The sequence below is a fragment of the Seriola lalandi genome, unplaced genomic scaffold (genome assembly GCF_002814215.2).
Source record: "Seriola lalandi dorsalis isolate HSWRI2012SDOR001 ecotype SW California unplaced genomic scaffold, Sedor1 jcf7180002054861, whole genome shotgun sequence".
NCBI lineage: Eukaryota > Metazoa > Chordata > Actinopteri > Carangiformes > Carangidae > Seriola > Seriola lalandi.
In genome coordinates, this window is record NW_019525414.1 from 1502812 (window position 1) to 1523645 (window position 20834).

At 40.7% G+C, this 20834-nt stretch overlaps 2 protein-coding genes across 2 annotated transcripts in view; both read left to right on the forward strand.

Annotated features, from left to right (window-relative positions):
* The first annotated feature begins 263 nt into the window (after positions 1-263).
* Positions 264-7128, forward strand: LOC111670650 (protein FAM107B). Its single transcript, XM_023427460.2, has 4 exons — positions 264-429; positions 2351-2453; positions 4779-4920; positions 6909-7128. Exons 1-4 carry the CDS (start codon positions 333-335, stop codon positions 7026-7028), a joined length of 462 nt encoding a protein of 153 aa, XP_023283228.1. The 5' UTR covers positions 264-332; the 3' UTR covers positions 7029-7128.
* Positions 7129-9487: 2359 nt separating this feature from the next.
* LOC111670652 (voltage-gated potassium channel subunit beta-2) overlaps positions 9488-20834 on the forward strand; it is a 26742-nt gene continuing 15395 nt past the window's right edge. Inside the window, exons 1-3 of the mRNA XM_023427463.2 lie at positions 9488-9618; positions 17491-17831; positions 20127-20170. Coding sequence (XP_023283231.1) covers positions 9568-9618; positions 17491-17831; positions 20127-20170 — 436 coding nt within the window. The 5' untranslated portion in view covers positions 9488-9567. The remainder of the gene's footprint in view (positions 9619-17490; positions 17832-20126; positions 20171-20834) is intronic.

Sequence of the window (20834 nt, forward strand, 5' to 3'; positions counted from 1 at the left end):
TGATGACAGGAGCATAGGGAAAAGTGCGGTGATGTAGTATAAAGAGAGACAAAGTCCACGTCAGGAGGAGGTTGTAGTGGATGGATGAATATGACACGATTCCCATGTGAAAGTAGCACTTTATTTTGTTTCTATTATCCATGACACCCCCCCCCAGCAGCTGCCCAGCATGCAGAAACAGCTGGGGCTCCATGTTAGGTCCTCAGGTGGCGCCATCTATCAAGTGTTTTCATGCTCTGAGAACTACGACTGCCGCTGCTTCCTTCTGTCACCCACCACTTCCACACCATCCCACCCCCCGTCCAACTGAATCACCTCAACTCTAAACCATCATGTCCATCAGTGGTTCATTACCCAACAACAATACTCACACACATAAGGACATCCAGCTGAACAACACTCATCCGCAGAGCAACAATCACAGAAAAGGTCACTTCAACTTGTACAACACAGATATCTGTGATGGACGTGACAACGTGGGTAAGCCAATTACGAATCACTCATTACCCTCCTCATGTCATTATGTTACTCAGCATTCAGTTAGGAAAGTGACACTATTACTCAAGACTCTTTTTGTTGTTTTAAGATCTTAGCAGTTCATAAATGTCAGTAGCATCTTGTTCAGAATTTGTCTGACTGATTGTACCATATTCATGAGCAGCCTCACACAGTCTCTTAACTTCTCCCTGCTGCACAGCCAGGTCACACTGATCCACAGCACCTGTTCAGGGGTTGGGGATGGTTACGATAGCTGCTTCCCACTTAGTGAAATAACTGGATTCATGTTGCTCTGCAGCCGATGAATTCTGTGTTGAATCTTTCATTTACACTCTGTTAGTCTTTGTTTCCTCCATCTCTGACACTACGGGCCAGTGAGCACTTTATTAGGAACAACACACTAACAGTGGGTAGTTCCTAAGTTCTTCATGTCATCCGCAGTTCACTGAATTCACTGTCATGTTGATGAAACCAGTTTGAGACATGGAGCATTATCCTGCTGGAAGGAGCCATTAGAAGTTGGTGAACTGTGGCCTCGAAAGGATGAACATGGTCAGCAACAATACTCATATAGACTGTGACGTTCAGACCATGATTGATTGTTATTAAGAAGAAAACATTCCCCACACCATCATGACTCCACCACCAGCCTGGACAGTTTGGCTCCATGCATTCAGACTCTGACCCTACCATCTGCTGCCTTCAACTGTCCAGTGTTGGTGGGTCTGTGTCTGCTGCAGCTTCAGGTTTCTGGTCTTGGTGACAGGAAGTGGAACCTGACATGGTCTTCTGTTGTCGTAGTGTGGTTCATATACGTCAGGAGATCAGCAGTTTGAGAAACACTCAAACCAGCGTCTGACACCAACAACCATGTCACAGCCAAAGTCACAGAGTCACATTTCTCCTCATTCTGACGTTTGATGTGAACGTTACCTGAAGCTCCTCACCTGGATCTGCAGAGTTTTATTCACTGCTTCCACATGATTGGCTGATTGGATAACTGCATGAATAAGCAGGGGGACAGGTGTTCCTAATAAAGTGCTCAGTCAGTATAGACAAATGTGTGATAAGTCAGCGATGCTTTTATCAACAGCGTACACTGCAGATTGACTTAAATGTTCCAAAGTCAACAAAACAAATGCACAGCTTAACATTTGTGTGAGGAAGACAAGTCCTCTGTTTAAATATCTCCCATCCTTCATGTTAAAGTCAGACCTCGTGGCATTTTTGAGAAGTTGAGAAGGAAAAGCTCAGATTCTGTGAGCTGCAGCAGTGCGACAGTTTATCTTCAGCTAATGTTAAGTTTTTTGTGCAGAACATAAGCAGTTTATTTAATTGATATTCACTGAAGGAGACAGTAGAATGCATATTATTTTTACTGTGCAGCTGCAGCACAGCCCATAGAATGAGCACGGGGTTAATGAAGGTCACAGAGCAGAGATCAACAGTACTGTATGGTGAAAGCCCTACAAGCCGTCAGTTCAGCAGAACGTGCATGGGTTGATACTTATTAACATAGTGTATGTTAGTGTCAGTGTTGTGCTTCTCTGGTAATTAGTTACAATTATGATGACCAACTGTGTTATTGATGTGTTTAGAAGAAGCTCATTTCTTAAACATATTAAGTTAAATCTTTTGTGTCACCTCATGGTTGAAATTTGTTTTGTTACAGTGCTGAGTGAAATAAAAACAGAGGTCGTCATTCTCCACCAAAACCTAATAAAAAAATTCAATAAGGAATTTAGATTTCATAGGTGGATTCGGAGCTGGATTCAGATTCGATGAAATGCTGTTGAACCTCTTCAGTACTCAGTGCTGTTCTGATGATGTTCTGATGTGATTTCTCTGTCAGATAACGGAGTCCACACTGAAGCCTCTTCAGGTCATTCAAACCCCATCAAGACTTTAAGGACTCACAATGAGCTTCACAAGGAGCTGCTACTGGCCCACAAGAGGTAGGTACCATACAGGAGCAACAATATGGTCTCATCCTTTCTAAATTATGAATGGATACCCTCTCATGTGGTTTCATTACAAACAAACCTTATTCCTTTGTAAGATGAGGACATGAACAAAGGGCCATTAACCTACCTTAACTCAGCTTTTTGTAGGAATTTATTTGCTTTTGTGTCCATCATCAAAATGCATCGTAGGCCTCTCTCCTCTCATTCTTCTCTAAAGCAGGTCTCATTAAGAATACATGAGAGTCTCTTTCTCTCACAAAGTTGCAATCATACACCTTCTCTCCATGCTGCTGCAGCCCTTCAGGCCATGGGAACCTGAAGCAGTGTAAAGTGATATCCTAATAGGAGGACAGACCTGGCTCCAGCACTGGCTTGTCCTGATAACAAACACAGTCCCAGTGAAAGCACTGGATCTGTGTGTTGTGTCTGTTGATCTGACCTCACAGATTACAAAATTCATACTAGAAAGAATTTTCAACAAAACACATTACTCTACTTTAACATCTTAAGTTTATAATATTCCTATATTACTTGCACTTGGGGGGCAGCAGTCGCAAAGAGAGTGAGCTGAATGTTCATACTACGTGTTCGACATGTTAGTGTGTCAGAGGTGTTAGGAGAGGAGGTGCTCTCTGAAGAGAGGAGTCTAAAACAGGTTCTTGAAGATAGCGAGGGACGTCCTGCTCTGATAGACTTTTGTAGCTTGTTCCACCATCAGAGAACCACAGACCAGAACAGTCTGGACTGAGACTGTCTTGTGTGCAGGGATGGTGATGCCAGACGACATTCATTGGAGGGATACAGTGGCTGAAAACCAGCATAAGGCTGAATGTCTGAACTGAAATAGATGGTACAGACCCAGAAGTCACTCTGAAGGCAGCATTAGTGACTTAGTGAATTTAATTCAGGCGACCAGTGGTAGCCAGTGGAGGTCGATGAGTAGTGGAGTGACATGTGCCCTTTTGGGCTGATCAAAACCAGACAGGCAGCTGCATTCTGGACCATCTGCAAGGCTTTCACTGTGAGTGAAAGGAGGCCTGCCAGAAAAGTATTGCAGTAGTCGAGGTGAGAGATGGCCTGGACCAAGAGCTGAGTGGAGTAGTGAGTCAGGTAAGACCTGATTTGTCTGATGTTGCATGGAGCAAAAAGACACAACTGGGAGAAGGACGAAACATGGTCAGAGAAGGAGAGCTGGTCATCAAACATGACACATAGGTTTCTCGTGACCTTGGTTAGGGGAAGAGATGAAGAGGAGATTTTGATATTGCCAAGGTAGTGGAGAGACTGATTGGCTGCGATGGAGGTGCCCCAGTACCGATCCTTGGGGCACTCCTGTGAGGAGGGGATGGGATAAGGACGTGTCCTTACCATGACACACTGAAGCACAGTGAGATAGGAATCAAACCAAGAAAGTTCCTTGCCTGAGATGCCCAGACATCAGGATTTGGCAGTTCACTGTATCAAAGGCTGCTGATGTGTCCAGCAAGATAAGAACCAAGGACTGAGCTGCAGCTCTTGCTGCAGGGTTTCTGTCACAGACAACGGATCCATTTTAGTGGAGTGGACATTCTTGAAGCCCAACAGATTTGGTTCAAGGAGGTCATTCCATGAGAGGAATTCTGAGACCTGCTTGAACTTACACAAGAATGGAAGTAGTGAGACCAGTTGTTTGGTTACAGCAAATCAAAACAAAACACCTTCGAAACAGAAATCCATATCAAAAACACAATGAACATGATGTATGGGTAAATTATTTTGTTAAATAAAATGACAGTTTGAACATTCAAATTTAAAGAATATTGGAAAAAAAAGAACTGAGCACAGCATCAGAGAAGCTAAAACACCATCTTGAAGAGCCACTATGTTGAAGGGATAGTTGGGGTTTTTGGACGTGGGGTTATGTGAGGTACTCATGAATAGTCAGTACACTACCTGCAGTAGATTCTGTTCACGTGCCCTCAGTTAGGAAAGCTGACCAGCAGCACCTGGCAGAGTGGCAGAGCTATGTGTTGCTGTGCAACAGAAAAAACGTGTTTTAGACACTTTTAAAAACGTCCACCGAAACAATCCAATATCCGCTTCATGTAGAATATTTTCTGCAGTTTATATTCCTGTGAAAACAGTACTTTCCTTTGGTACTACATTTTCCAACCACTGAACTACCGTACTCCTACGTACAAGCTCACCTATGGAGTGCACTGTATTACGCAGCAGCCACAGGTCAGCTGAGTGACTCAGAAAGCGGTGTAATACTGTCATGTAATACGTGTAATACACCATGTCTAACTACAGCTGTCTCTTCCTCTATGGGCTAAGGGGTCTGGCTCTGAGCAGCAGATCAGAGCTTCAGCAGGTACTGGAGAGGAGGAAGAGGGTGCAGAATGACCAGAAGGAGGTGGGACAGAGCAGGACTCCTCTGGAAGATGTGCTCTTGAGACGTCAGCAGAAACAACTTGAGGTAATAGATTCTGTTTAAAGGTTATACGGTTATCAACAATGGAAGAAGAAAGCCCTTCATTGAATCTTTTAATTCAAATGGACCGAACTGCCTTAAGAGATCAAGGAAAACATGAATAAGCTGCAGACAGCTGTGAGGGTCCAAGGCCATGGGGCAACTGTAGATAAAATGTTACTTGATATATTAAAGTTTGGCTCTCTACACACAATCAGCAGTATGAGCTATGTTCCGAGCAAGGCAGCTTGAGATCCTATTTTAGCAAAGGTTTACTTCACCATTAGGTGGGAGCAGAAGAGTTTCATTGTTTACTGTTTCCCTGTCCACAAATGTGGTAGTTCTGCCTGACTTGAAATTCCACCATGCTATATAAGTATGATTTTTAGGTGGTGTTGTACAGTTCTGGTAAAACTAAAGTCAGAGAAGACATTTTTCATCCATTACACGTTGTGTTCAGGTTGGCACGGACAGCTGTCATCTTGTTCTGTGCTTAAAAGGTCACTGACATACAAAGATTTCTTCTTTGGTCGGGAGCTGTAGCATAACATCAAGCTCTGGAGGAAGCTCTTCTTCTTCGTGGGACCGAGGGCAGACTAGATGCTACACTGACTCGCACAGCATCTAGTGTCATAAAGTGGTATTACAACACGGTCCGGGACGCAGCTAGTTGGTTAGCATGCTCATTTCAGTAGATATCTCTGAAATACAATAGATGAAGGTTTTGGTCATGACATCATCCACTGTGGCTCCTTCACATACTGTTTGTAGTGTAAATTCATTTTATGAACATTTTAAACTAAAATTCTGGCCAGATCTTATACGGTGCACCTTTCAAAGATGTCTGTCTTCCTCCAGCTGTACAACTATTGTGCAGTCAACCTTCGTGCCTGTCTTTGACTATGGTGACATTCTGTATTGTCATGCTGCCCCATCCGCACTGCTTTTAAACCCTTATGTATCACAGTGCATTACGCTTTATCAGAAATGACGAATACTGTACTCATCGTTCTCTAAATCTCATCGTGGGCAGGACTTCCCTACAGTCAAGAAGAAACAGCCATCTCACATTATTCATTTATAAAGCTCTTCTGTTAAAGCTTTCAAACTACCTCACATCTCTTCTCTCATTTAAATCCAGTATCCACACACTACGATCCAGTAACTACCTAACCCTCCATATCCCTCATGTCCGCACTAATATTGGCAGAACTGGTGTCAGGTACTATGCACCATTTAAATGGAACAAACTGCAAACTGCCCTAAAACTATACATTTCTCTTGGAGATTTTAAATCTTTATTATTTGATAGATTTTATGACCACTGTAAGTTCTTTGTATCTTAATTTCTTGTATTATGTAGTTCAGTAGTCTTTGTTGTTGACTGTCTCTTTTGACTGCTTCTTGTTCTCATGTCTCTCTTGGAAAAAATGTTTCAATGATACTGCCTGCTTAAATAAAGATTAAATGAATTGTCAGGATGTGACTTGACGGCGAACCATTCTTAGCTGTAGGATGGTGCCATCCTTGCCCCGCCATGAAAATGGCCCTTGTCATCTGACTCACTATTGTGTCCATCTAAGATGTGAGATATAACTACCACTATCATCAAGTAGAGTATTTTTATTTATATAGCGCCAAATCACAACAGTTATTGTAAGGCACTTTTCAAATAGAGCACGTCTAGACCGTACTCTTTATAATATCGATTACAGAGACCTAACAGTTCCCACCGTGAGCAGCTCCTGGCTCTTCCTTTTAAGAGGCAGGAGAGGAGAGAGAGAGAGAGAGACAAAGAGTTAGAGGGACCATTAAGCAATGATAATAATAGTAATAATTATATGTATATATATAAATATAGATATATAGATGTAGAGAGAGAGAGAGAGAGAGCAATCCATCTGTGCACATTATACGCTTCACCCTTGCCTTGAAGATCTTTGCCATCTATAAATGACTATGTAGTGTCTATGCTTCTCTTTTTCTCTTGTCAGAGGGAGAAGGAACAAGAGGAGAAGCTACAAGAGGAAGCCCAGTTGATGGAGTTTGTTAGAGTCCGACAGAACCTCAGAAAGATCCACTCAGTGATCCAGAACAAGACTGCGCATTTCTGAAAGGCTGTAGAAGAATGCATCCACCATGAACCTTGTTCTCATCAAAGTCAACATCTACTGCCCCAAACATGCAAGAACAACAACAAGCTTAAAAACAATAAGTACACATGTATTTAATACTGGCTTTTAAGATATAGATACATAAATACTTATGGAGACAGTCTGCTTTCATAGCTATATAAAGAAATGACATCTGCTGCTTTGTGTAAGTCAAATATTTGTAAGTAATTTTGCTTGATATAGTAGTTGTTCTATCAATAGTATGTTGTGAATACCTGATATTCTTTGACTTGTTAATGTCATGATTGTGAAACTATGTCAAAGATTGGTTTATCATTTACTATTTATTGAACTACTGATATTAACTATTCAAATGCCAGAGTGGGACATTGTAAAAAACTGACAGTACCTTGAATTTGGTGGACATACTGTTGTGATAATACTTTGAAAGTATTATATCAGTTTGTATTTGTGTTTATCTGCAGCTAAGGGCAAAACTTATACCCACAGTATCACAGGTGGCTCTCCAGCTATCCATTTTGATACTCCAGTTTTTGCCATGGATGTAATCTTTTAGTTTCAAGTTTACGTCTACAACATAAAAGTTCCTTGGCTTATCACAGTGACATGCCTTAATTTAAAAAATGTTATATTTTTAAAGATAATTTCCTGTAAAATATTTAAAAACAATACATATATATACAGTCTTGACCAAGCAGCAACCTCTGAGGCAGAAAAATGTAGCCAACACTGAATTACCAAACCCTGCAGTTCTTTGAATGGCTGCCTGAGGCTGGCTGTTTGAGTGACAGGTGGGGGGGGCGTATGCTTGCCACAAACCAAAGTGTCGGCTCCACATGCGCCCACTCGTCTTTGCCCATTTTTTGATTAGCCGGGAGTTCGGCAGAGTTAGGCACAAGGTGGCAACAGCAGAGCAGCTCGAGCTTCAAAAACCTGTGGGTGATGCCACGGAGGCTACGTCCATCTTTATTTAGAGTCTAAGGTCCTGACGGCTGCTTTTAGGGCTGTCTCTGAATACAGACTGTGTGCCTTTCGCTGCAATACTTTCACAGTATAAATATAGAACCTAGACCAAGAACACATCTACCTTTACAGTATATGGGACCTTTAATGGTCTGTGATCCAGTAATGCTAAGCTCAAGGAAAGTTTCCACAAGGGGACAAAGTATGTTTTATCTAGAGGCATCAAATGGCATCAAAATAGTTCACCCTATTCCATGCCCTGAGATAGTGATCATCAGCACAATAATTTCTTATATGTTTACAGGTTTATAAAAGTACTGCACTGAAGTCAGTGAGAGTGAATAACCTAATTGTATCTACTGACTGATGTTAGCTATATCCGTAATGATGGATGTGACTTTTATTTCCATGATGTTCCCAAACATGCAACCTGCAGTGGTGCAGCCAGTTGACAACAGGGACTTTAAGCAGCCCATATACATTCCAATGAGTTCTCGTTGTGATGGAAATCAAAGATCACTAAGTGATTAACTCTAACAATGGCTGCTTTACTACTTCAGGAAAGCGAGGGAGTTCTGAACATTGCTACAATATGCCTCTTAAAATGACCTGAGAGAGTTTGTCTAAATCCATCTGTTCCTTCAGCACCACGGACATGGTTTCATCAATACACAGACAATGGCAGGTTAACAACAGTTTGTGCTGACATGTCTATGAATAAACTGGAAAAATCTGTCAAATTAGCATGTATCTTAAACAAATACACTCACAATCCTCTACTGACGGTATAATTGAAAATAAACAACATGACTGTGTCAAATATGACAACAACGTATAATTACCCACTAACTCTCTTATGTGTCACAGGGTACAAACTAGTCTTGCTCCTGTCAGCTGGTATCGTTGGAAGTTTCGACATAGAATCTACATCATTGCATCATCATTCAACTGTCGCTGCTTAAAGTCCTTATTCTGCAGTACACGTCATCAAATCATCATCACTCATATCTCGTCATCAAAACACAAAACACAAAAAACAGCTAACTCTGCGAGGTGTTGAAAATGCATGGTTATTTGAGATTGTTAAGAATATTGGTTTGTTGATCCACATCTCGAAAGCGTTGGGACATATGTCCCCACCATGTATACAAATCTACACATATGGCACTTTGTACCCCAGCAGTAGTAATAGTAGTAATAGTAGTCCCTTTAATAAATACACAGAGAGTGTCTGAAAAAAACCCATCCCTGTTGGAGCAAGCAGGATGACAGAGTTGTAGCTTGCTCTCTGCTGTTACAATCACAAGCTTTTAGTGCAGATGCTAGTTTTAGTGCCAAGATAAATAATTTACTTGTGAGATTATTTTCTGTCCTCTGCAGTGCAGACAGGGTTGCTCATAGGGCTCTTTGTGTGCCGTGTGACCGAGTAGGAGGGAGAGGAAAGCCATATTAACTCCTTCACCAACTACTTTTAGAGCAATCCAGAGCCAGCTCTGTTTGGCATTAGACTGAGTAAAAGACACACTGCTTCATCCAGCCATCACCGAGCTCTACCATGAGCAGTGTAGTCCAGAACCCCTACATCGGCCGAACGCCAACCAGTCGGGTGAGTAGCTCCTAGTGGTTAGGATGAATGGATGGACAGATGATGGGACGGACAGATTAATGTTGCATGGATATACTACCCATGTCTGGAGTAATTATAAGGGAACACACATTCCATAGTGAAATGGCGAAGGTTGTGGCTGCCCAAGATAATTTGACACGTGGTTCACTAATGTTTTTTTCTCCCCTTATTCTGTTTCTTGAGACACCACTGTTCTTCTGTTCAGTCTCAGTGAAAGTAGCTGGATGATGTGTTCCATCATTGTCATCAGGATGCAGGAAGAGACTCTTCAATTATTGATTGGCTGTGGATTTAGCAGGCTAGGAAAATGGAGAGAGCAGCGATTGTACACTGGATTTCTTTGGATGGTTGAGGACATCATAAAGGGTATTATACAGCTGTATTTATAATCTGCAGGTTTGTGAGCATTTATTGCAGTGGATCTTTGCAATAAATATCACCTCTCTTAGGCTTGTGTTCTTGCGAGAGATGTTCTTGATTCGTATGTAGGGGATCATAATATATACTGGTAGTATTGGCTGTGTCTATAACCCCAACACTCCATACATTACTCCATGATACATAAACCTCACAGGAAAACTGAAGGCAGAATTTTTCTTACCTCATCCAACAGCAGGAGAGTTGAGGTGCTGAGAGAAACAGTCAGTCTATAGATAATGACATATTAAATATACTGATGGTTTTGATTATTATAACAGCATTTGCAGCCATTTTAGAATGTTTTACTCCAGCATACTGTCAGCCTGAGCAGCTATAGCAACTGAACTTAAGTCCTGTCAATGAGTGAGAGATGCCACCCATGACCAGTTCATCACTTATAATAATTTAGGGCAGCGAGGTTACGACCAAGAGGAGACAAGTGTGTATGTTGATCTAATGATGTGCATTCAGCTCGGTCCATTAGACCTGTTCTTATGAAAGAGCTGGGAGTGTGTGACTCTAGTCTGTAGGTTAGTTCATACACTTCAGTGATAGACCTTTGGAACATACAGTATTGTATTTCTCTCCATATGCATGCTCCCCCTCTCTTGCATGTCCATGTGTGCACTCCCTCTTTGGTGAGTCAGTTAGATAACCTTTAACTAAATTATTACTCAGCCAGGACTCTAAAGTGATTTTAGATGTTGTAATTCAGGACCCAAAAACCTCTAATACAACCGGCCTGTAAGGGCCGCTGCTCAGTGACAGTAATGTCAGTCATGTTGCTCTTTATATTTTTTGTCTATAGTTGACTGCAGTGAGATGGTCAGTGCCCTGACACCTTTGGTTACTTTGATTCAGTAGGACATTTGAGAAACTCGAACCTCTCCTTGTTAGTGTGTGATATAAACGGATAAAAAGTAAAAAATAAGTAAAACCACAAACAATGGAGCGCTATGCATATATCCCTGTTACAATAAGGTAAAACCTCTAACATACACCTGTTTGTTTTAAATGAAATTTGCCTACATTTGTATATTTATATTAAAAAGTTTAACAGTAAGGCCAAAATGCATTTATAAGACATCATTTGAAAGGTAACATCTTCAAGTTTCTGAAATTTGCTTGTTTTGTATGTGACAAAATCCCAACCTAAACTACATCAGCTCGTACATGGTATTTTTTTTTGTCCTCGCTTGAAAAAGTCATATTTGATAAAAGTAGGATAACTAGGATATACCTAATACAAGAACATGAAAATCATCATATTCCTTCTACATCTTGTCAAAATGTGTGAAGATTCAGTCCTCTGGGCCTAATATGGGAGCTGTGGACTCTGTAGTTTATTTTTTCACCTCTTTAAAAGGAAAAGTGGAAAAATGGACTGAAACCCTTTAATCTGAACCAACAGAAAACACACTGAAGCATTTTGATGCCTAAAAAACCTTTCAAAATCATTCAAACCCTCATACATGTGTGTGCCCATCCCCCTTTATGTAGTTTCATTTGACAGAGCTGACGCCTGTTTTCAAGTTAGAAAGACTGACAAAGACAGTAACCAATAGGAACGATTTCTCTGACTGAAAAAATCGCGTAATAATTTTTTCATTGGGGTACACTCGCTGCCCTCACCCAGGCCTCCTGGAGTGAAATCTGAATGGATCTTTGCAGGGACTTTCCATTGTGTAGCCAGAAAACAAAAACACAAGCATACCCACTGACAGGAAGATGGAAGAAGAGAGAGGCCCAATCCCAATGCCCCCCCCTAAACCCTGAGCCCTGAACTCTCACTGACTTAACTGACGTCATCTGGTGAGTGTTTGAGTGCAAGAGGCTGCAAGGGCTCAGAATGGTATAAAGAGGGATGGGACAGCTCTTACATCACGTTACCTTTATGATGCCAAAACATTTACATTCAATTGTGTAGAATGGGATTGGACCAGAGGGGAGCAAGATGGATGAGATCGGGGTCAGCTCAAGATGACCAGTCATAATTTGAGACGCTAGTGGACTGTTGTGGGAATTTGCACAAACTGTTGATAGAACGTCCTTTGTTGCCAAAAATGTGAGAAACTTCTTAGAGGAAACACAAGGACCTTTCCTGTTAAGTATCATATTGCTGTTTGTACCCTAGCACCACATTAAGAACAACGAGAAACAGTTAAAGTTGTCTAACTTTAAGCTGATGTGATGGAAAAGTCAGCGGAAGATATGTAGGTTTATTGAGGAAAACAGAACATAAGAGAGAGTGACTCTTACGCTTGTCGAGCTGAACACGATGAAGAACACACCAGGGAAGCAAACAACTACAAAGATAAAGGGGAACCAAAAAAGGCAACACTTTCCTCATACAAGGAACTGACGCTCTCTGAGCTGCAGGACACTAGAGTCACAGCTATTATTCAGAACATAAAAGAAAGAGCAGACCAAACTGACAAGGCAGAGCTCTACAACACTGTTCAAACAGGAAGTCTAACCAATCACTGGATTACCGCCATCAAAAAACACGTGAGCAGCTGCAGAAGAAAGTGTCTGACTGAACGAGTGTCATCGATACGGCCGACGTTAAAACCAACCAACCAGTGTGACCAGTAATTATCAGGTTCCAGTCCAGAACAGCCAGAGACATACTGTGGAAAGTATCCAAGAAAACCAACTACATAAAGAACCAGCGACTCCACTTCAGAGAGGATTTGACTTCAGCAGACAGAGACACCTGCAGTCGTCTATGGACAGCGGTGGAGGCAGCAAGGCAGCGAGGAGACAAGGCATTTATAAACAGGAAGGAGTTGAAAATGGACTGAAAGGAGAACTACAAGAGAAACAGAGTGGGTTGAATTACAGTGAACTGAGACACCAGCAGTCGATGGAAGCTCCTGAGTTAAATGGAATATCTAAGTTCTGTCTTAACCTTAGAAGTATATCGCACATTGATAAGGCAACCAGTATTTGTCACTTGTGCAGTTATGCCTGCAATTAAGAGCACTGAGTGATTTGGAAACTGAATGTATATGAATGGCCCTCACTGATATCTGGAGACATAAACACTTAAACCAAAGAATGTGTACATGGAGTAATAGTGACAGATCTCAGCAATCTCACATAGACTTGTGGTTGATCTCCTCAGACATAGAATATAAAGTAGATTGAGTGCTAATAGAATCCACAGCTCTGACAGATCATAAGGCTGTTTCATTAAAAATCAACATGAGATTGACTAAACAGAACTTTAACAGAGAGTACTGGAAACTAAATAAAACACTTTTACAAAATAAAGAATTTAAAAATGATCCCCAAAAAATAAGTGACGAATATGGGAGACAAGCACATTTAATGAACAACCCTGGAAAATGTTGGGAACTAATGAAATTTGAAATAAGAAATTTAGCTATAACATTTGCAAAAAAAGACAAAGACAAATATATGAGTAAAAGGCCAGAGGGGCCTTTGTCAGATGAAGGAGGAAGTGGCGAGAACAAGGTGAAAAATGCAGTACTTCTTTATTCTGGAAGAGAAACAGCTTTAAAACAGTCTGTGACCAGAAAATTAGTCTAATCGAAGTGAAAAAATGTATTGGTTCTCTTAAAGAGAATAAATCTTTAGGGACTGATGATTTACCACCAACTCCTTGACAAAGTCTTATCACATTCATCCCTAAACCAAAGAAAAAAAAATAAAAAATTGCATTGGTCTTTGCTAAAATCTTAGAAAAATCTTAAAATCATAAAAATTAGGATTGGATGATATTACTGATGAAGAGCGATCTGGTTTTATGACAGGAAGAAACATTTGCAATAACATAAGATTCATTTTGGACATGACTGACTACAATGAAGACATATTGGATGATAGATTTTGTCGATTTGTTGATTTTTATAAAGCATCAAATACAATAAGCCACCAATTTGTAATAAAAGCTATTAAATGTTTTGGATTTGGAAATCACTTTTTGAAAGCTGTTACGCAACAGCTCAGTTCAGATAACACGGTACGACTGTGTCGACAGCTGTCGTGGGACAAGACAAGGCTGTCCACTGAACTCTTGTCACACAAATAATGGCTATACATATTAAAAAAGGTCAGTTCCAAGGTATAGTGACTTTAGGCAGAGAGTTTGAAATTATCCCTATGAAAAACATAGTTACATACCGGGGTGTTCAGCCCTCTTTTTGACCAATTAACCAAAGAGTTTTGTTGTCTAAAGCTGAGGGAATTTCACAATCTGTTTATGTGTCCTTGTCTTGGGCAATGCTATCTATCTATCTATCTATCTATCTATCTATCTATCTATCTATCTATCTATCTATCTATCTATCTATCTATCTATCTATCTATCTATCTATCTATCTATCTATCTATCTGTCTTCTGTAATATGCAAAATATAATTGATTGAAATTTGATGAAGAACGAAGGAATACGTTCCCTAAACATGTTTTTAATTTGATGGATAATATTAATTTTCTGCTCAAGTATGATTATAAAATGTGTGAGTTAGCTGCAAATCTATGTGACTTCCATGAACAAGTGCTGCTGGCCTGGAAACTCATTTACAAACATAATTTCTCCCCAACTAATTACTACATTTGGAATAATGAGAAGATTCTATATAAAACTAAATCTCTATATTAGGGAAAATGGGTTGAGAATTGTAATAGTTAGACAACTTGCTGGAGGACAGTTACTGAATAATAATGAATTCATCTCTGAATTCAAGCTACAGCTTCTTTGAGGTTCAGAAATGATCCTCTTTACAGTGGTATATTTCATGGAGATATACTCCAATAAAAACATAAGGAACTGTATACAGACTGTAACTCTGCCCCCAGGAAGATTCTAATTAATGGAGAAAGTAATTGGCTGAAAATTTGGATAATTCGAGACAAATTAAAATTAAAGAGGTTTCCTATGAAATTCTTCATTGGACATATCCAGCAAAAAAGACACTGGAAAGATTCAGGATTGATATGGAGTATTCTTGTCAGTTCTGTACTGACCTCTGATGCCATGAAGCTTTTGAGTCATTCGTCTCCACACTAACTGCAATAAAGATTAAGCATGTTTGCACTTGGAAAATGACATTAGATTCTGCCTGTCAACCATAACTGTGCTTAGTACAACCGTCTGAAAGGGTTCCTTGGTCTGGAACTGTTTGAGGAACCCTGCATTAGAGGGATAAGCAAATACTAATAGAACTGGGGATTATATCCAGGTAACTTGTTTTTCTGTTTGTGTGGAAGACACAGAGAAAGCTGTGTGCAGCATGCTCGCTGTGTGACGCTGGTTAGCATCACAGTACTATCCTGTGCTGTGCTTCCAAACAGAGGAACTAAAAGTTTAAATGGGTTATTTTTAAACCTCTTGATCATCCCCACTCTGAGCCTGTAAAGCTATCTCCCAGTGCAGATCTCAATCGATTCCAGATGTACTGTCATCCTGTCATCCTGTCATCCTGTCATCCTGTCATCCTGTCAGCTTGTCCTGTAATAACAGGCCTAAAGTATGAATTATATTCACTTATATTTCCAGAGGTGCACACTCAGACCTCACACAACAAACTGGATTACACAACTGGTGCATTGTGGATAACTTCATGAATTATTTAAATCTTCAGATGCAGCATGTAACTGACTTTGGGACTTTTCTAACTAGCAAATCTCCAAACGCCGATTGTCCTCAGTATAAACACACAAGAGCTGACTTACAAATGCTGAGCTGACAAATATAAATGCAGGATGAGGAAAATTAAAAGAAATAAAATGGGAATAAAAATGTGAAAGACGGACGACCTTCCCTTCTGTACAAAGACAAAACAGATAACCCCTCCCCCTCTACTGAGGCTCCTCCCCTCCCAACCATGAAATAATACTTCCCAAGACAGTGTCTGTGCACTCACCATGTGTATCTGCATCGATTACAATGGGAAGCATTTATAGAACAAATTAGCAGAGATTCTTAAGTTAATTGTGAAACTTTCAACTCTCAAAAGATTATCTTGTCTTTCAATTCTTCCTTCAGCAAACAGTGGTGTGTCTCCCCACAGTGAATTATCCTCATGCATGTCACAATACCATAGATGTCTACCCAGGCACCTAGTATGTGAGTATGGATCTTGTGATGTCATGTGCATGTGTGCGTGTTCATCTTTTCATCTGCACAGACAAACAACAAAGCACATATGTCCTTCACATACGACTTGTCACTCACCTATAAATTACTTAGTGTACTTCAATAATGCAGAAACCATGAAACAGCTGTGATTATGATGCACATGGTAGATGGAAAGGTTGTGAAGAGTGTCAGGTTTGTCTGGACGACTGACTCAGCTCAGCATGTTTAGTGTCTGGCTGTCTGAGTCCCAGACCTGAACTCTGCCCACGGACCCAACAACCAGCTACTCTGTGTAGCCTGGCCTCATGATGTCACAAGTCAACACACCCCCCCCCGTGCTCCCTTGCCTCATTCTCTTCTCTTCACTGCTCCACTGGAGGGAAAATAGAGTTAGGGCCAAAAGTTGTATTTACAACCACAAAAAGCAAATAGGCTGAGAAACTGAGTGTTGTGTTTCACGGTCTCAATCTGGGACGTCCTGAGGTGTGTCCAGCACGATCTGGCACACATTAAGGGGAGCAGCTGTAGTGACGGAGAAGTAGTAGGCTACAGCAGCTAGGAGTATGGTGGAGTCTATGGTGGAAAAAAACTATGAAGAGTCAACAAAAAGTTTCTGATGCTACAGATTAAAAAGAAAGAGGAAGGATTACAGTCTGAAAAAAAAAAGCGATCGATAGCAAAGACAAACATGGATTACTATTAAAGAAAATAGGGAGACTGAGGGCAGACATGGATGTTGCCTTACTGGTAACTCTTATGTGTCTCTGACTACTCAAAATCTGACTACACCAATCAGAGTGGACCAACAACACATTTCTCTCAGTCACTTCAGTTAGCTCAGTGTTTGTGTAATTACTCTCACTGCCAGAAGGGGGCAACAGTTGCACACTGCAGGTTAAACCTGGTGCCTCAATGAATTGGCCTTAAACAAAGAAACACACTCTCATGCCATCTTTGATTCTGCCATCTTTTGCTTATAGTTTCCTTTGTTTTACTTTTCACATAGACAGCATGCTATCCATGATGCCTTTTTGAATCAGCCATTCTGTTTTTGTCTGTTTTCCTACACACACACACACAAACACACACACCTGTATATAGTAGCACTGTAACCTAACAATAATATCTAACCCAATCTAGAAACTGGATTACATATTGCGTGTTTCACTCTCTTGGTGATATAAATGTTTTTGAATATACAGTATCTACTGGTCTATTTAATGTATGTCCCTCCAACCGCTCTAGCTATTGATATGGTCATTTTAGGTGTAGTTATTAAGTTAATTACTAGAGTTCCTTTTGGTTTTTGCATCCACTTCTAGATTCCCAAGCCTGGGGGCAGTGGAGGGGCGCAACCTGGAAGTCGAGACAGCGGTGGGATTTGTCGAAGCAGTAGCATCAGCAGTGGAAGCGGCGGGCCTGGAGGCAAGATAATGTCTCTGTCGTCCATGAGTGACAGTATGCACAGTGGCCTGAGCTGTTTCCTGTCAGAGCAAGCGCTGGAGCAGGAAGAAAAGCAGCAGCGCAGTCGCCAGTTAGCAGAGTTTCAACGCCTGAAAGAGGTTCGTGCAGCTGCTCAGCTCAAAAACCTGGAGGATTTCCTCAGGATGAACCATGTGTCACTCAGGGAAAGCATGTCTTATTCCACTGGTATGATTTACAGGTAAGCTGAGGCCATATATACAGTAGCCTATATATATATATATATATATATATGCACAACAACCCACTCTGAGTCCCCTAGTAGCAACATAAGTAAGTTGGCATTTTCTTCACAGTGAAACTTTGGTGAGCACTTTGTTCCTCAACACATATAATGTTTGATTTTAGCAGGCTTTATCTGATGCAGGGGTTTTGCATTCAAATATAACATTGCATTAATTATAGCCTGTTTTGATTGTGATAGACAATTGTAATTAAATACTGATGAGCAGCAGGAAGTAGAGAGAGAAGAAAGAGGTTTACAGCCACACCCTGGAACCTGGTTTTAATGTTGTGGCTGATCATGTATACGCTACGGCAGTAGAGCCCACTGCTGCAGCTCACAAATGGGAACCTCACACTGGTGGTCCGCAAAGGTACTGCAGGTGGGGCAACAAATAAATTGAAATTTTAAAAAAACTAATTACAAAAAAAAGTATATATATATATATATATATATATATATATATATACACTGTCCCCCATAAAGTTGTAATAATTTTGTTTTCAGACACAATCCTCTGTTTATTCCTATTTAAATGCATCAGTAATCACTTTTGACCAGGTGCAATGATTACATAATGTGTCTTAATTACCCAGGTGAAATGAAATAAATCACATTGTCACAATCATTTCATGGAACTTTATGAGCAACAGTGTATATATACACACACAGACACACACCTACACACACACACACACACACACACACACACACACACACACACATATATATATATATATATATATATATTTTAAAACAAAATAATCTTTTAAAAAATTCAAAAGGGCTTTTTTGTTTGGACCCTAACACAGACAGAGACACGGTAGTTTAGAAGCAAAGATTAATTTATTAAGTCTATGGTAAGATGAAGGGATGATGTCAAGGTACAGGTAGGTAGAGGAGTGGACAGTTTCTTCTGGGATCTGGTGTCATGGTCATTAGTCCTGAACTCAACTATGGATGTTGAATGTTTTGTCAGCTTACATAACGAGATGGCATGAGGACTCTTTCTAGATGCCACCGACAACCATCCAACCTTTTCATATAACTCCAGTCTCATGTAATGTGTCCAGTGGCACAGTGGTAGACAGTCCAGTGTTTAAGGGTAGTGGCAGCACCATGAGCAGACAGGATATCTCCATAATCCAATGTAGACAGTAGAGCATGGTGAATTGTACAACACGTGTTGTTTAGTCTCATTGTAATCACCTGCGTAATTATTGAATAACAAAATACCAAAGGAGGTCCGAAGTAGTAAGACAATGATCTTCTGCTGGACAACATTTCCTGCAGTGCCTGAGCAGCGTCTCTGAGACTCTTGCCAACTCTCCCTCTTAAAAGATGCAACTTTAGATTTACCTTTGTCTCCATGTTGCTCCACTAATCTCAACTTCAGCAGAGACTTCACCTCACCACACGCAGTAGTAACTTTCTTTCTGCCAACTGGGTGAAAATATCTTCGCAAAGGGTGGGACTTAGCAAATATTGGCTCTAACCCATTAACCGTTTGTCCAATCATCATAAATGTTAACTTCAGTCAGCAATTGGGAGTAGGTCAATCATTTTTGAGCCTGCCCCATGAGGGGTACCACAAATGCCACAATCATATATCTCATTGATTGGTGATTGGGCTGCAGTGGCCAGTCACATAAAACCACACATACTTGGTGTTTTACTTCTTATCATGTAACAGTGTATTTCTCTCTCTCTCTCTATTTCTCTGTATTCATTGGTAAAACTAAACTAAAATAAAAGTTGCTGCCATGTTAATGTTCCAGAGTTGTAAAGTCTCTGAATGTTATGAACTGTCGTGCAGTGTTTTGGCATCAGGTCAAGCCTCTGAATGCTTCATCTTTTACTTCAACTGAACTTCTTATATTGGATTACATTGTCTCACACCTGAAGCAACATACCCCCACCACTACAGAGCCATCATTGATATTATTATTAAGACCTTTCCCGCTATGACAAAGTCAAATTGACTGCTGTGAAAACAGGCGTATAACACAGTATGGAGGAGGCAAATGTGTGTTATTTTCAGCACACTTCATTGTGCTGCTCAGCAGGACACAGTGGTAGAGGCTATAGGGCCATGTACCAGGTATAGCCTATGTGAAAACAAACAGCAGAAATTCAATAATGAATTGCCCTCTCATTGCTCTTCCTCTGCTGATGTTTAAAGTAATATATATCATTAATATGATAAACAGTTTATAATTAGCTGTTGTGCAGCTCACTTTTTTTTGTCTGCAGAAACCTGGGGAAATCAGGGCTGAGGGTGTCCTGTCTAGGATTAGGTAAGTGTGGCACATACATACAAGTGCGTCAACAATAACAGCAAAACCATGAATATCTATGGAAGTACATAATGTGGAGATTAAACTGAATGAGCACCAAACAAATTCAATTGCTATTCAGTCTGCAAGTTAGCTCGTCATGTGTGCAGTAATTCCTACACAGCTTTCACAGATGGAACAATTACTTGCTAACTATTAATGTCTTGCAAGCTTCATGAGGACGTGTCCATATCCAGATGTGTGAAATGTATGCACTATATAGTGCCTTTAAAAATCCCAGCAGTGGGGCAGATAAGTAGTGCCTACGCCATGTATACTATGTTCTGCTCAAAATCTCACATGTGAAAGTGGAAGTGAAGATAAAATTCTTTATCTCTAAGAAACCAGCACATATATCCCTGGTGCTTGACACACACCATCCGGGCCTGATGCCTTTCCAGGACGTAGCCTCTTGAGCTCTGCCCTCACCTCCTACACTGTAAAGGACAGGAGACTTGACCCCAGTGTGGAGGGAATTGCAGCTGCAGTGTCAGGTTGTGGAGGAGATGCTGTAGGAGAAGCTGCAGCTGAAACAGTGAGAGAGAGAACAGGTGAGGCTGTGTCACACCTGTTGTTGAACAGGTTGAACTCATTGGCCTTGTCCACATCACCTGATGTTGCCTGG

Excerpts from the sequence above, each read along its gene's own strand:
- LOC111670650 (XM_023427460.2), top strand. The coding sequence starts at position 333 with ATGTCCATCAGTGGTTCATTACCCAACAACAATACTCACACACATAAG. Across the intron at positions 430-2,350 it reads GAGCAACAATCACAGAAAAG|ATAACGGAGTCCACACTGAA; the intron begins GTCACTTCAACT and ends TTTCTCTGTCAG. Across the intron at positions 2,454-4,778 it reads CTGCTACTGGCCCACAAGAG|GGGTCTGGCTCTGAGCAGCA; the intron begins GTAGGTACCATA and ends CTATGGGCTAAG.